The sequence below is a fragment of the Chlorocebus sabaeus genome, chromosome 16 (genome assembly GCF_047675955.1).
Source record: "Chlorocebus sabaeus isolate Y175 chromosome 16, mChlSab1.0.hap1, whole genome shotgun sequence".
Classification (NCBI taxonomy): Eukaryota; Metazoa; Chordata; class Mammalia; order Primates; family Cercopithecidae; genus Chlorocebus; species Chlorocebus sabaeus.
The window spans coordinates 7,748,268-7,763,772 of record NC_132919.1 but is presented as its reverse complement, the minus strand read 5'-3'; the positions used below and the strand labels follow the sequence as shown (position 1 = coordinate 7,763,772).

Sequence of the window (15,505 nt, the reverse complement as noted above, 5' to 3'; positions counted from 1 at the left end):
GGTGACAATCAGTTGAGTAAGGTCACATCATATGGCGGCCCCAAGGAAGAATGGAACACCCAAAGCTCTTACCCTTGCATCCAACTCAGCCCTGTATCACCCACACTCACTTAAACTCCTTCTCAGTCTTGCCCCTCAGGTCCCGCACCAGCCACTGTGTGGTGAAGGCATCCTGTGGTGGCATCCCCCAGCGCATCACGGCATTGAGGAAAGCCTTCCGCTGACGGGTATTGAAGCCTAGCACCTGAGGGTGGGGGCAAGGAGGCAATGGCGACAAATGTCCAGGGTTCTTAGATCTTGTCCTTTCTACCCTCAGTGATCCAGACCCCAATTTCCACCCTTCTGCCCTCATGCTCTCCTTGGAGAACTCACGAACACTGGGCCCAGCTCTCACCTCAATGTTGCCCCCGACTCGGGCCAGCAGTGGAGGCAGTGGCTTATCTTTCTCATTCCGGAGCTGCCTCTTTGACTGTCTACGCCCTGAGAGTGGGGATGACATCAGTTAGCTGATCCACCACCTCCTCTAAGCCTCAGTCCTCCTTAGCACCCCATTCCCACAAGATACAGAACACAGGAACATTCCTATCATGTTTGAGGTGCTCCCAATTCTCTCCCAAGCACTTCAGAACTACTAACCCAGTGAATCTAAAAGAACCAGTCATATTTTAAAATTAATAGCTGGTATCTGACAAAGGCCCAGATTACCAGTGGGAATGGAAAATGATTCAGCCTTTCTTGATCTAGTCTATGTGGTCACACAAACCGAAGTTTACTAGTGGAGAGACTATCAACATTGCTTCCTTTCTGCTCATCTGCAATCGAGTTTTTACACACACACAAAGATTTTTTACTTGTACAAAAACAGTGGGCTTAAAGCAAACTGAAAAATAAAATGGTAAGAGGTAAGAGTCAGGAACACAGATGCCACCTTCAGGACGTTCATCGAAGTCTTCATCCTCCTCCTCTGAACCCACCGAGTACTCTGACTGGTTGTCTGTGGGGGTGGAGAGGGCCCAGTGGTCAGGGAGGTCTCTCGGGATATGCCCATGCTGGGGCCCTTTCTGGCTGGCTTCCTCCCTGCCGAGACTTGTCTACCTTTATTCTGGCCTTGGCCCTTCTGGGAACGCCAGGTCACTGCCTGAAGTCTGACTTGGGAGCCGCATATCCTACAGCATTTCCATTCACCACCCACCTTCAGTCTCTGGGCCCCTCTGGTTCTCCTGCCAAACCTACCCTAAGCAGTGGCCCTGGGTGTCCATAGGATGCCTGTGCAACCACCAAATAGTTTAAATCACCTGCTAACCCACCTGGCCTCCGGGTAGTTCCTAATGACTCTACCTTACGTCTTTCCCTTTTAGCAGGGAAAGGCTCTGACTTCTAGGCTTCTCTCTTACCCTCTAAGTAGCCCCAGCCTTAAGTCCCTTCTCATCATCACTTCCCCCGCTTTTATTGCCTGCATCTGGGGCAGTCCTCACCTTGGTCTTCCTGAGCAGCATCATTGTAGTTAACTTGCTTGCGAACCCGCTTGCCCTTGCCTAGATTCCGGGCTAGGTCTTCCTGCTGTTGCTCATAGTGATGCCTCAGCAGCTTCTCCCAGTAGTCAGGGTCCACATTCTCCTCCTGCTTGATGATCTCTCGCTCAATTTCCTCAATCTGAAGGGCAGCAGAATGAATGAACACTGGGGGTCTCCCTCTTTGCTAATCTTTCCATGGCAATGAAATCCCTACTCTGCTGCGTCAGCCCAATCCGGTCTCCCCACTCCTGGAGCTTCGTGACTCTGCATACATTTTCTGGACATTGTGCATGTTCCATGCCATCTCTTACCTGCAGCGTGCTCTCCTCATGTTTTCTAAATCTCTCCTCTAATCCCTCTGACAGTGTTTCTCCTGCACTGTCTCAGAAGGTACCCTTCTGTGTTTACCAGTACTGTCTGTGCCTACGTTTCTCTCTGAAGTCCAGTCTCACCTATTAGACGAAGAAGTTATTTGAGGTCCACTACTGTCCTAAGGGGGACGGACCCTCCTATTTCAAGGCCAAGTAAAGGATACTGCCTTTTGGAGATGGCCTGGGATAGATAATGTCTGGCCCCCAGAGCCTCTCACCTTGTCTTCTTCCCGCACGACGTACTGTGCCACTTTGAAGGAGCTGAGATACTCATTCATGTTCTGCACGTCAGTGTCCTCAGTTGCATCCTGGTTCCGGTCCAACAGCCGAGCGATGGCCTCATTGTCATAATGAATCACACTGCTGTCTTCCTCCTTGTTCTCCCCTGGTGAGAGGGAAAACAGGGAACTTTGGGTTCCAAAGTTTAGAAAGGCTGATGGGAAAGCTTCTATTCTGCATCCTTTTCGCAGAAGCCCTGGAGAAGGCTCTTTCCCTGGGAGCCAATGTTGAAAGGTTTATGTTTTGTTTGTTTTAACCCTACAGGCAAAGAAAGAGGTCAACCTTCCTCCAAGAGCCACTAAAAGAAGGCTCTCCTTCCTTCAAAGGCTGCAGAGAAGAGTTGTTTTTCCCTCCTCAGGGGGCTGAGAAGTACTCCTGGGAGAGCAGGGGCCTGCTTTCACGGAGCTGCAGAAAAGGTTCTCACCCTCGTTTTCATCCTTGAACAGCTCTTCAGTGCCAAATTTGAGAATGTCGTCAAGCTCCTGCTTAGACATGGAGCCTGCCTTGGAGCCCAGCCCAGGCCGCACAACCAGGTGTGTCAGCATCATCTTTCTTTTGGCCACTTGTGTGATTCGCTCTTCCACTGACGCACGAGTCACAAACCGGTAAATCATCACTTTGTTGGCCTGGCCAATCCGATGAGCCCGGCTAAAGGCCTGCAGGGGCAAGAGAAAGTGGCGGGTGGGCCAGGGGAGTGGCTGGGGAGAAGCTGCCCACATGCTCAGGAAAGAAGGCTGCTGAAGAAGGGTCTTCTTTCCTCCTAGAAGCGATTTATTTCTGACCCTGGAACATGACACCCTCCTCCATGGACCCACATCTCCTTGCTAATGGTGCAGGGGCTCCAGGATGCGAGTTCCCACCTGAATGTCATTATGGGGGTTCCAGTCAGAATCAAAGATGATGACAGTGTCAGCAGTGGCCAGATTGATGCCCAGGCCTCCAGCTCGGGTGGACAGGAGGAAGCAGAATTGTTGGGCTCCAGGAGCTAGGAGGTGAGAGTTGGATCAGGTTTTTCTTGTACCCAGTAGGTCTGTCCACCTGCTCCTAGACGTTCTCTGATGACAAACAACCATGCCCCCAACTCAAAGCCTAAGTTTCCAATGTCCCCCAAGCCAGTCCCCCTCCCATCCCAGAGACCTATCACAGGTTTCTCAGGCCTCCCACACCCACCAGGGACCAGTGTATCTCCCTCACCATTAAACCGATCGATGGCCTCCTGCCTCAGGGCACCAGTGATGCCACCATCGATGCGTTCATACTTGTAGCCTTCATAGTCTAAGAAGTCCTCAAGCAAGTCTAACATTTTGGTCATCTAGAGCAAGAGAAAAGGATGGAGTCTGGAATAATGAGGTGGTGGGATAGCTTGCTTATTCTAACTACTCCTTTATACAAACTCAACCCTGATCCTTACACCTGAACCCCTGCCCTGTCTTAAGCTCCTCTTTATTCCACATTCTTGTCACACTCTCTTTTTTATTTTTATTTTTGAGATGGAGTCTCATTCTATTGCCCAAGCTGGAGTGCAGTGGTGCCACCTCAGCTCACTGCAACCTCCATTCCCAGGTTCAAGTGATCCTACTACCTCAGAGTCCCTAGCAGCTGGGACTACAGGTGTGCGCCACCACGCCCAACTAATTTTTGTATTTTTAGTAGAGACGGGGTTTCACCATGTTGGCCAGGTCTCAAACTCCTGACCTCAAGTGATCCTCCTGCCTCAGCCTCCCAAAGTGCTGGGATAACAGGTGTGAGCCACCATGTCTGGCCCTCTTGTCACACTCTCTGGATTTGAGATTGTTTCTCCTAAGGCAGAGGCTCTCTGTGACCCATGAAAAGGTTTCAGGGAAATCTAGGAACCCCCTGAAAATCCATACAAATTTGTGTCATTGTATGTACAGTTGTCTGGAGAGTGGACCCAGAGTTTTCATCACATTTCCAGAGGGTCTGTGCCTTCACCCTCACCTGCCAGTAAGATGAAGAAATAATACCAATCTCTAAGGAGGCTCACCCTCACCTTTCCCCCATGCAGCTGAAAAGGAACTAAAGCTGGACTTCAACTTCCAATAGCCTTAAGAACAGGCATCAGAGGCCAAGAATAAACTTGCTATACAGTAATCCCAGTACTTTGGGAGACCGAGGTGGGCAGATCACCTGAGGTCAGGAGATCGAGACCATCCTGACCAACATGGTGAAACCTCGTCTCTACTAAAAATACAAAAAATTAGCCAGGCATGGAGGTGGGCACCTGTAATCCCAGCTACTCGGGAGACTGAGGCAGGAGAATCACTTGAACCCAGGAAGCAGAGGTTGCAGTGAGCCCAGATCACGCCCCTGCACTCCAGTCAGGGAACAAGAGAGAAACTCTGTCTCAAAAAAAAAGAAACTCTTACATGAGGAATCTCCTCATTTGTCACACTGGAGCAGCCACAGGAAGATGGTAAGAAATTAAAGTGTGGAGGACGAGGAGAGGGAAGAGGAAGCAGATGTAGACAGCTAAGGGCACAGGTCACCTGCGAGAAGATGAGTACTCGGTGTCCTTGCTCCTTCAGCTTTCGCAGCATCTTCTGGAGCAGCATGAGCTTCCCAGATGACTTAATAAGTGCCCCACCCTCATAAGCCCCACTGGGGAGTTTGGGGGATTCCTGAAAAGGGAGGAGAGAGGAGGAGGACAGGGTCAGTTGGAAACATCTCCCCATATTCTTACCATGCCTAGAAGGCCAGATGCCCAGATCCAGCTTCCACACATTCCCGATTCCTACTGCTCTCAGAGACCCAGTCCCTGGCCTTCCAGCACACTCCACCCTTGTGGCTCAATACCCACCTCCCCACTACTCCCCACCCATGTTTTCTGAGAGTGGACATTTGATCAGCTCCTGCTCTGTGTATCTACCATAGCAGCCACGGGAAAAAGGTATGGATGGTTGCAGCACTTCTTAAGATCCATCATGATATTAAGCAGCGACACCTGGTTCCCACCACCTCGTGAATTCAAGGCCTCAAAATTTCGAGTCAGGATGTACTTGTAGTATTTCCTAAAGGCCAGGAAAGGGGTGTAAAAGAAACATAAATAAAGGAAGCAATTATGATATTGCACTTGGAATGCTCCCATCAATCCCCAACCCCTACTCCAGGCAGCTTGTCTTGCATCTTACTTCTGCATGGGGCTTAGCTCCACTCGAACGATGAGCTCTGTCTTGGCTGGCATGTTCTTAAAGACATCTGCCTTGAGCCTCCGTAGCATATGTGGCCCCAGCAAATCATGCAGTTTCTTGATCTGGTCCTCTTTGGATATGTCAGCAAATTCCTCCAGGAAGCCCTCCAAGTTGCTAAGAGCCAGGAGAGAAGAAAATTAACAGGTTGGCAAGTTATTTGCCGCTGATCTCAGGCTTACCACCTCAGATTAATCCTCTACCGGCTCATTTCATCTGCTCCACCTCTCATCTCTGCCAACTACCTTTAGGGAACCACTTACTTAAATCTCTCTGGGGTGAGGAAGTTCAGGAGATGGAAGAGCTCCTCCAGATTATTCTGCAATGGGGTTCCTGTCAGCAGCAACTTATGATCTATCTTGTAACCATTGAGAACCCTGAAAAACTAAAAGATGGGGCAAGGCAAGGCAGGAGAATGGGCTTATTAGTGGCAAATGACCGACCCACAGCATCAGCCTTTCTCTGTCCCAGTTCCCATTTCACTCAGGATCAGAGGCCCCAAATCTTTGGCCCTCTCCCTCTTCCAACCTGGACGTCCTCCCAGACTACAGAAAATCCCCAGAACTTTGTTTGATTTTTTTAAGGATCAGGGCAAGTAGGAGCCCACCATTTCAAGTTTTTGAGGTCTGGGAACCTCACTCACCTTGGACTGGTTGTTCTTGAGTCGATGGGCCTCATCTACCACAAGACAGGCCCAGCGGATAGAACCGAGTGCTGCCTGATCAATGGTGATCAGCTCATACGATGTCAGGAGAACGTGGAACTTCACCTGTGCCTCCCTCTGCCAACATAATTATTGCCCATTCAGCTGCCACCTGACAACCATGGACTTAGACCTCCAGACACCTTTTCCTGACTGTGGCTCCCAACAGGAGCCATTACTCTGTTCTCCGAGCAGGGATTACAGACCATGGCCTCTAAACCTCTGCCCACATTTCCAGTACTGACAGATCCATGTACGCCCTTGGGAGTACCTGCCACATCTCTAGGATGGTAGTGCAGAGAGATATGAGGACAGGTGGAGGAAGAGGAGAAAGGTGAGGAGAGAGGGGAATAGAGAAACTGAATTCCTGGCTGAGAAAAAGAAGTGACAGATTTGAGGGTCTTAGAGGATATGAGGTAGAGGGGCTTACCTTCATCTTAAAAGCTTTCTTGCCCCCTTTGATGGCATTGTCCTCAAAGGAGAATTCATTCTCACGAATGATGGCCCGGCTATCCTTGTCACCCGTGTATGTCACCACATAGAATTTGGGTGCCCACATCTGGAACTCCCGCTCCCAGTTAATGATGGTAGAGAGTGGGGCACTCACCAGGAAGGGACCTTTTGTGTGGCCCTGGGAGTCAAGAATGAGGCAGCATAAGTCTAGGCTAGAGGCTGTATACCCTAGTCCTCTGCCAGCCACACCCCTCCATCTTCCCCCTCCCCACTTCCCCAGTCCAGGCGGTCCCCTTCAAGGTCCTAGAGTCCAGCACCTCCTTATAGAGTGAGTAGAGGAAGACAATAGTTTGTATGGTCTTGCCCAGCCCCATCTCATCAGCTAGAATGGTATCAGTGCCCTGGGCCCAGGAGAAGCGCAGCCAGTTCAGCCCTTCCAGCTGGTACATGTGCAGGGTGCCTCCAGTGGCTGTGATAAACCGTGGCTGAGTCTCATATTTCACGGTAGGCTACAGAGACAAGAAGTCAGAAAGCTCAAGGAAATAGCCAGCAGCTCCTCCAGTTTTAGTCTCCTCCTCCCTGGCATGGATACCAAGTTGGATTACAATTCCCTCTACTATGGCCTGAGTTTACAAAAGTTCTCACATCTAGCCTTCAGCCCCTCCCCCTCATTCTATAAGACAATATCCAGCAGCACCATGGGGGAGGGCCAGCTGGTGAAAGAGCCGCCAGTGGGCTATCTCTAGCAGCCCCTGCCCTTTTAGGCCAAAATTCTTAACCACTCTCGGGGCAAGGCTGGACGCTGAAGGAAGAGCTACTGTTCACAGAGGTTACTGAATCTCTGGGAAGTTCCATCAATAGCCCTTGGGAAATCTTCGATCACCATGGCTCCAGAAACAAGAAATGCCAACTGAGAGGACTCACATCATTAGTGGGAGAACTGGGAGGCCCATCACCCTGTAGCTCCTTCTTCTTCTTCTTATACTTCCGGGGCTGGGCAGGGTCTTCCCCCATAATTAGTTCTCTGGAAAAAGAGTGGCTCTGAATGAGGCCTCATCTTTGGGAGTCCTACGCTTTCTTTTCTGAACCCATTCCAGACCTACTTCCCACTGTCCATGACCTAGATTTTCCCATATTTCCATTTTCCCAGGCTTTTTACCCTTGCCCTTTGGATTTCACCTCAAGAACCAGCCCTCCCCACTCTTGAACATTCTCTTCTCCACTACTCAGCCAGATCTTGTTTCTGTTCCTTACACTACCTCTTTAGCAAGCCCATCTCAAACAACCCAGCCCAGGTGGCCATTGCCCTGAACTCCAGGTTGAATCAGTCCCTTCTATACCCTCATTTTATGCTGGAGTTTTAGCTTTCATGCCCTCATCCTCAGAATCCCTCGAATCCACAGGCTCGTTCCCTCACCGGTGTCTCCAGTAGCTTTGCTTATGTTCTTCATATTCAGGGATATTCATTTCATCTTCCTCCCACGTGGACTGGTCATATGGCAAGTCCCTCCATTTTACTAGATAGTGGTAATTCCCCTTTTTATCCACACTGTGGGGCAGGAGGCCATAAGGAGGAGCAGGAGGAAAAAAAAATTGCACAGATCACAAACAGCAAGAAGGCCTGAGAAACGCAATTACCAGCAAACACACAAAATTTGTCACCCAACCTTCAACAGTGGGCGCTGGAAGGGACGTGAGAATAGTTAACCTGGCAGCCTAACCTTCTCAGGATGGTATCCTAAAAATCAACTATCACAAAACATTCCTGGAGATCCCTCCTTGTATCATTTGTTCACCTAATCACTAAGTATTTTCCTCATGGAACTCAGAGTCTCGTGGGGAAGACAGCATTGAAATAACTAAATAAATACCGTAACTTTAGGCAGTAATAAGTACCATGAAGAAGAAATATTCAAAACACTGGTCTGGATGAATTATGTCTCTCATGTTTCGCTTTCATGCCCTCATCCCCAGACTCATGTGCTATGTCTTATGCCACTAGAGATGACAAAAGAGGCACTGCCTGGCCGAACTTTCCTCCTGTTTTCTCCCATTCCCCTGGAGGAAACAAGGCCAGAAAGGCTGGAGCTGCAGCAGAGGTTATCAAGGTTAGATCAATTACCTGGTTAATCAGCAAATACTAACATGAGGCCATCACCATGGTAAGAATAGTGTCATATACCAGGTCTTACTTCCCAGGGCCAAGGATTCACCTGTGGTTGATGATACGGTGGACAGTCATCCACTCTGGCTTGATGCCAAAACGATAGTACTTCTCCTCCATCTCAGCATAGTGTGGGTCTTTCACTTTACGCTTGTCACTCTTCCCATCATCCTCGCCGGAGCCATAGTCCAGGGGCGGGGGCTCATCCATGTCATTCTTCCGCTGGTAGTTTCGGTACATAACCAAATGGAAGATTTCCAGCTGATAGGGCACAGAAAAATGGGGAAGAGACAGGCCTCACACTCACAGAGGACAACAGGGAACGCGGAAGAGGCCAGCAGGAGGAACGGGACAGGGAAAGGGAGCTATGAAAAAGGATGGATTGGCCGGGCGCGGTGGTTCATGCCTGTAATCCCAGCACTTTGGGAGGCTCAGGCGGGCGGATCACCTGAAGTCAGGAGTTCAAGACCAGCCTGGTCAACATGGAGAAACCCTGTCTCTACCAAAAATACATAAATTAGCCAGGTATGGTGGCACACGCCTGTAATCCCAGATACTCAGGAGGCTGAGGCAGGAGAATCGCTTGAACCCATGAGGTGGAGGCTGTAGCGAGCCAAGGTTGTGCCACTGCACTCCAGCCTGGGCAATAAGAGAATAACAGGCGCGTCCCAGCACTTTGGAAGGCTGAGGCAGGTGGATCACCTAAGGCTGGGAGTTCAAGATCAGCCTGATCAACATGGAGAAACCCCATCTCTACTAAAAATACAAAATTAGCCGGGTGTGGTGGCGGGCGCCTGTAATCCCAGCTACTCGAGAGGCTGAGGCAGGAGAATCGCTTGAACCCAGGAGGCAGAGGTTGCAGTGAGCCAAGATCGTGCCACTGCACTCCAGCCTGGGCAACAAGAACAAAACTCCATCTCAAAAAAAAAGAAAAGAAAAAAGAAAGAAAGAAAAAGGATGGAAGCCGGGCGCGGTGGCTCAAGCCTGTAATCCTAGCACTTTGGGAGGCCGAGATGGGCGGATCACGAGGTCAGGAGATCGAGACCATCCTGGCCAACACGGTGAAACCCCGTCTCTACTAAAAAATACAAAAAACTAGCCGGGCGAGGTGGCGGGCGCCTGTAGTCCCAGCTACTCGGGAGGCTGAGGCAGGAGAATGGCGTAAACCCGGGAGGCAGAGCTTGCAGTGAGCTGAGATCCGGCCACTGCATTCCAGCCTGGGTGACACAGCGAGACTCCGTCCCAAAAAAAAAAAAAAAGAAAAAGGATGGATCAGAGACAAATGAGTCAAAGCCAAAACAGAATAAATAAAATGAAATAGATGCAACAGTTTCAGAAGCCATGGCCTGGGTGGGGCTGTTATGAGCAAAAGGAGATAGGGAATGGGGTTATAAACATTGAGTTTTTTTTTTTTTTTGAGATGGAGTCTCGCTCTATTGCCCAGGCTGAAGTGCAGGGGCACAATCTTGGCTCACTGCAAGCTCCGCCTCCCGGGTTCACGCCATTCTCCTGCCTCAGCCTCCCGACTAGCTGGGATTACAGGCGCCCACCACCATGCCTGGCTACATGTTTTGTATTTTTAGTAGAGACGGGGTTTCACTGTGTTAGCCAGGACGGTCTCGATCTCCTGACCTCAGGTGATCCGCCTGCCTCGGCCTCCAAAGTGCTGGGATTATAGGCGTGAGCCACCGCACCCAGCCGATAATTTTTTTTTTAATAGAGATGGGGTTTCACTATGTTGCCTAGGCTGGTCTCAAGCAATCCTCCTGCCCTGGTCTCCCAAAGTGCTAGGATTATAGGTGTGAGCCACTATGCCCATCCAGGAATATTATAAAACATGGAAAAAAACAGATAACGAAGGACGTGAAGTTAAGAAAGGCTATGCTATATCTGAGGGAAGAAAGCTAATGGAGACTGAGAGAAAGAGGACTGTAGACCAAAAGAACCACAGATGGAAACTAAGCAAGTAGGGTATAAAGGCCAGAGGCCTGAAACGAGAGAAAATGAAGGGTATGGGAACCCAGCAAACAGAGGAGTAAGAGAGGGAGAGGATGGCACGAAATGAGGTCATGGGGGAGAGGGAAAGCAAAGGTCCTAGTACCTGAAGCTCCTTGGCCCAGGAGCAGTGCCAGTAGGATAGTCCCACCCACTTGACAAAGAACTCTCGCTCTGATCTGCCTTGAAGAGGACGCGGGGCTGGGACATCTGGATTCCCGTCTGCCTGTTGAGGGGCTGGCACTGCTACAGGCGGCTCCCCCCACCGCCAATGCAGGATCTTCTGCACTCGACCCTTCAGCACAGGGCACTTTGGGATGGACACGTACAAGGAGGAGGAAAAAAAAGAGGCAGACAGAACCCATCATTAGATGACAGGATAGGGGTCCCACAGAGTGAGGGAGTGCAGAGAAAGGAAAAGCTGGACATGTAGGCCCCAGGGATGGGGGAAGGGATCAGGCCCGACAGTAAATACAGAGGGGAGATGTTTCCACTCACTGTGCATCGGGGACACAGCCATTCACCATTGGGAATGTCAGGCAGGGGAGGGTTTAGACAATGAATGTGGTAGGAAGAGATGCACGCGTCACAGCACAGCAGCTCCCCGCCGTCCTTGCACACGCGGCAGTACTCCATGTGATCATCCTCCTCCTCCTTCTCCCCTTCCTCCTCTCCCTCCTCATCGTATTCCTCCTCTTCCTCCTTGGCCTCCCACTGGACCCCCTCCTTCTCCTAGGGGGCCAAGGACAGACACACAGACAGATGGCAGAAGTTAAGGAATGAAACTGGAAGATACAGGCAAAGACAGGACACCTGAATCCTAGAAGTGCAGAGAAGACTGGTGGGAACTAAAGAAAAGGACACTCCAGTTTCAGAAATGCTGATTCTGGGAGCAAAGGTGTGGGAGAAAGGAATACATTAGGATCCTAGACACTTGGACATCTGTTACTAAGAAGTCCAGCCATCTGGGGGTAGGAAGAGGGTAAGTGAAACCAAGGGGGAAAGAGATGGGTGGGCTCCTCAGGGCCATCAGATGCTGGCATTAGGTACTCACACAGTGAGGGCAGCTCCATTTGCCCTCGGGAGCCCGGTCAAGCTCAGGATCAAGGCAGACGAGGTGGTAGGCACGAGGGCAGGTGTCACACAGAATAATTTCCCCACCCTGCTGGCACACCTCACAGTAATCCTGGTGATCCGTCTCGTAGCCATCAACCTCCTCCTCCCCGGCCACTGCAGGACAGCCCAGGACTGTCATATACCCCGGTGGAGGGATAAGGAAGTGGGGCAGGGGGAGATGGAGAGAGAGAGGGAGAAGGGTTGAAGAGATAAGTCAAAATTGAAAATAAGAATGAGAGGACGGCCCACTGACAGGATCACACGCAGTCAACACTCCTTACCCTTCTTCTTCTTCCTTCCTGGCCGGCCTCTCTTTAGTTTCTTGGTGCGGACAGGGCCATCAGGCCGGCCTGAGGCACTGTGGACACTGCCACTGTCCAGGTCTGACTCCTCAGCCTCTGGTTCAGGACCTTCGTCACTCTGAAAAACATACTGCCCATAGCCCCGTGGCCGTCAGTGAGGCAGACTTCATTCCACGCCCTCCCCAGGCCTTTGGCTTCCTGCTCCATCGTCCCTCACAGATCCCTGTCTCTGGATCCTTGGCCCTCACGGATCCCTGTCTCTGGATCCTTGGCCCTCACGGATCCCTGTCTCTGGATCCTTGGCCCCCAGGTGTTTAGCAGACAGGGACGGGTCACTCACCGAGCCTCCTTTCTTCCTCTTGCCACCCAGCAGCCCTAGTTTTATTTTGAGCGGTGCCATTTTCTTTCCCCGAAGCTTCTTGCGTCCATCAGGCACTCGGGGGCTCTTACTCCGCCTCTTATGGCCTGGACCTGAATGAGGAGTCGGGTGAGAAGAGGAAAAAGGAGAGGTCATGATATCCTGGAATAATGGAGGTCACAGGAGCCTCTGGACTCCTCTGTGGGCTGTGGTTTCACTAAGCCCCACTTCCTGGAAAGCATCTCTCCTCCGGCAATCAGGGCTGGGAAGGCGAGAGTTCCAGACTCTAATGTGAAGACATGTGGTTTGGAAGGTGAAATGATAGTTGTTGGAAGAGAGTTCCCTACCTTTGCCCTCTTTGGTTTTGGCTCTTCGGATGGGTGGGGGCTGGATATCAGCAGCAGGGGGTGGTGGAAGGGCGGGGGGTCCGGAGGGTGCTATGGGGGTGGCCGATGAGACAGCAGCTGACACCTGCTCAGCTACAGCTGCTGCTGCTGCTGCCGCTGCCGCCGCCACAGCAGCTGCTGACCCCTTGAAGGGGTTGTTGGCGCTGAACTCTCTCCATTTGGCCCCAAGGATGGTCATCATCTTAGACATTGGGATCTTAGGATTCTTCTTAGCAATCAGGGGCCTGTAAATACAGAAGCAGAAAACTCGGACCCTTCACAGATGGTCTGGGAACACTGCCATCTCCCCTCATCAATTAAATCTATGTACATGCTAGGATTCCTGGGTGGTGAGAATATGTCCTATTAGGAAAAACAGCCATTTAAGAAACTAAACAAATAAAAATAAGTTTTAAAAAAGTGGGGAAAAAAAAGGTTTAAAAAAGCATTAAAAAAGAAATTCAGACCAGGCACGGTGGCTCATGCCTGTAATCCCAGGCTGAAGCAGGAGGATCGCTTGAGCCCAGGACTGTGAGATAAGCCTGGGCAACAAAACGAGATCCTGTCTCTACAAAAAACTAAAATTAAAATAAAAAAAATAATTAGCTGGGTGTGGTGGCGCCTGAGGCTGAGGCAGGAGGATGACTTGAGCCCAGAAGTTGGAGGATACAGTGAGCTATGATCATACCACTGCACTGCAGCCTGAATGACAGAATGAGACCCTGTCTTTAAAAAAAGGGAAATAGGCCGGGCACGGTGGCTCATGCCAGTAATCCCAACACTTTGGGAGGCCAAGGCAGGCGGATCATGAGGTCAAGAGATGGAGACCATCCTGGCCAACATGGTGAAACCCCGTCTCTACTAAAAATACAAAAATTAGCGGAGCATGGTGGCACGTGCCTGTAGTCCCAGCTACTCGGGAGGCTGAGGCAGGAGAATTGCTTGGACCTGGGAGGTAGAGGTTGCAGTGAGCCGAGATTACGCCACTACACTCCAGCCTGGCGACGGAGTAAAACTCCGTCTCAAAAAAAAAAAGGAAAATAAAAAAACAGCAAAATAAAACTGAAAAACATAAAAGGTTAAGATGAAATTAACAAAAATACTTTACTTTTGTATACTACTTTACAGTTCATAAAACACTTTCACATACATTATACCTTATCTCGTCCTCATAATAATACCCTTGAGTTGCTATGATTCTCTGCATTTTACTAGTAAGTTCCATGGGCCCTGAAGATGGGCTTCTGTAGGACGAAGTGTGAAAGAGATAGCTGGTTCTGCTCTGGGGTGGGGTGCTAAACACTTGTGCTGACACGGGTGAGCCATGGTGCTGAGAAAAGCCCCATGTTCAGCAGTGAGGTGGGTGAGACAACATTACTAATGACAGTCATCAGTTACTGAATGTTCCCTAGGGGCTAGGCACTGATTGTACTGTGCTTTCCATTCACTATCCCACCCAACCCACACAGATTCCTATGAGGTATATCTTACTATTCCCAGTTTATAGAAGAGAAAATTGAGGATTGAAGAGGTTAAGTTGCTTGCCCAAAATGTAACCAGATCTGAACCTCAGCAGCTGCCTCCAGAGCACTGAACTGATATGTTAAAGTGCCTCCTCCCCAAAAATACGTCCGCACTGTTTTCTTTTTCTTTTCTTTTTCTGAGATGGAGTTTCGCTCATTGCCCAGGCTAGAGCACAGTGGCGTGATCTTGGCTCGCTACAACATTCACCTCCTGGGTTCAAGCGATTCTCCTGCCTAGCCTCCTGAGTAGCTGAGATTACAGGCACGTGCCACCACGCCTAGCTAATTTTTTTTGTATTTAGTAGAGACGGGGTTTCGCCATGTTGGTCGGGATGGTCTTGAACTCCTGACCTCAAGTGATCCACCTGCCTTGGCCTTCGAAAGTGCTGGAATTACAGCCGTGAGCCACCGGACCCGGCCCATCTCTGTTATTTTCTACTCTACTATTCTCTACCCTTCTTCAGGAGCCACTGAAGCTCAGGTCCCACGGCCAGCAATGGACCCTCCATTATTACCAGCCTAAAGAAGGGGCACAGGACCTGCTAAGTGAGCAAAGGAAGTTTAGGAATACTGATGGTATCTCTCAGGTCCAGCTAGAGAGAAGTCACAGAGCAGAAGATTGAGCTGTTGGGGCAGCGGAGGGCTCACTATATTCTGTCCTCACTTCATTCTGTTGCGAAAGAGTTCTCTAACCCAGCACTGGTATCATGATCGCCCCTCCACCCCTTGCCCCACAGTGAAGAGGTCTTAACTGGGGTTCTTGGATCCTTACGAGTCCAAGAGTTCCCTGAAATGACGTGTGGAATTGGGTGTGTATATGCCGTGAATTCTCTGGAGAGCAGTTTCATAGCTTTCATCAGATTCCAAGGGGTCCAGGGCCTCCCTCAAATTAAAAGTGTCTATTAGCGAGGATTCCCCAGTCTTACCGCACCTCATGAACTGGCTGAAGGCTTTGTAGTTGGTGAGTGTGTGGTAATCCTCCTCAGAGAACACATGCTCCACATCCTCCAGGCCCCAGGTCAGAAGCAGAGTTGCTGATGACTTCTGTTCCACTTGCTGCGGAAGAGGGGCTTTGGTGAGGTAGGTGCTCCTCCAGGCCCTATTCCAGGCCCTACACGTGCCTGTCTACCAACCC

The 15,505-nt window shown here is 50.3% G+C and overlaps 1 protein-coding gene across 12 annotated transcripts in view; it reads right to left on the bottom strand.

Moving 5' to 3' along the window:
* The window catches only part of CHD3 (chromodomain helicase DNA binding protein 3), a 28,294-nt gene that overhangs the window by 6,664 nt on the left and 6,125 nt on the right, over positions 1-15,505 (bottom strand). For 10 of the 12 annotated variants that reach the window (XM_037987836.2, XM_037987841.2, XM_037987837.2 and 7 more), the window contains 25 exons: positions 15,302-15,426; positions 12,809-13,092; positions 12,444-12,574; positions 12,083-12,233; positions 11,740-11,933; positions 11,184-11,417; positions 10,792-10,995; positions 8,740-8,951; positions 7,944-8,075; positions 7,451-7,550; positions 6,844-7,035; positions 6,504-6,704; positions 6,014-6,151; positions 5,634-5,755; positions 5,314-5,487; positions 5,052-5,193; positions 4,672-4,803; positions 3,359-3,476; positions 3,025-3,149; positions 2,589-2,820; positions 2,104-2,270; positions 1,476-1,653; positions 929-994; positions 395-480; positions 111-244 (listed from right to left, as the gene is read on the bottom strand). In XM_037987836.2, coding sequence (XP_037843764.1) covers positions 111-244; positions 395-480; positions 929-994; positions 1,476-1,653; positions 2,104-2,270; positions 2,589-2,820; positions 3,025-3,149; positions 3,359-3,476; positions 4,672-4,803; positions 5,052-5,193; positions 5,314-5,487; positions 5,634-5,755; positions 6,014-6,151; positions 6,504-6,704; positions 6,844-7,035; positions 7,451-7,550; positions 7,944-8,075; positions 8,740-8,951; positions 10,792-10,995; positions 11,184-11,417; positions 11,740-11,933; positions 12,083-12,233; positions 12,444-12,574; positions 12,809-13,092; positions 15,302-15,426 — 3,974 coding nt within the window. The remainder of the gene's footprint in view (positions 1-110; positions 245-394; positions 481-928; positions 995-1,475; positions 1,654-2,103; positions 2,271-2,588; positions 2,821-3,024; positions 3,150-3,358; positions 3,477-4,671; positions 4,804-5,051; positions 5,194-5,313; positions 5,488-5,633; positions 5,756-6,013; positions 6,152-6,503; positions 6,705-6,843; positions 7,036-7,450; positions 7,551-7,943; positions 8,076-8,739; positions 8,952-10,791; positions 10,996-11,183; positions 11,418-11,739; positions 11,934-12,082; positions 12,234-12,443; positions 12,575-12,808; positions 13,093-15,301; positions 15,427-15,505) is intronic. The other 2 variants (XM_037987838.2, XM_037987847.2) reach the window with 1 other exon arrangement.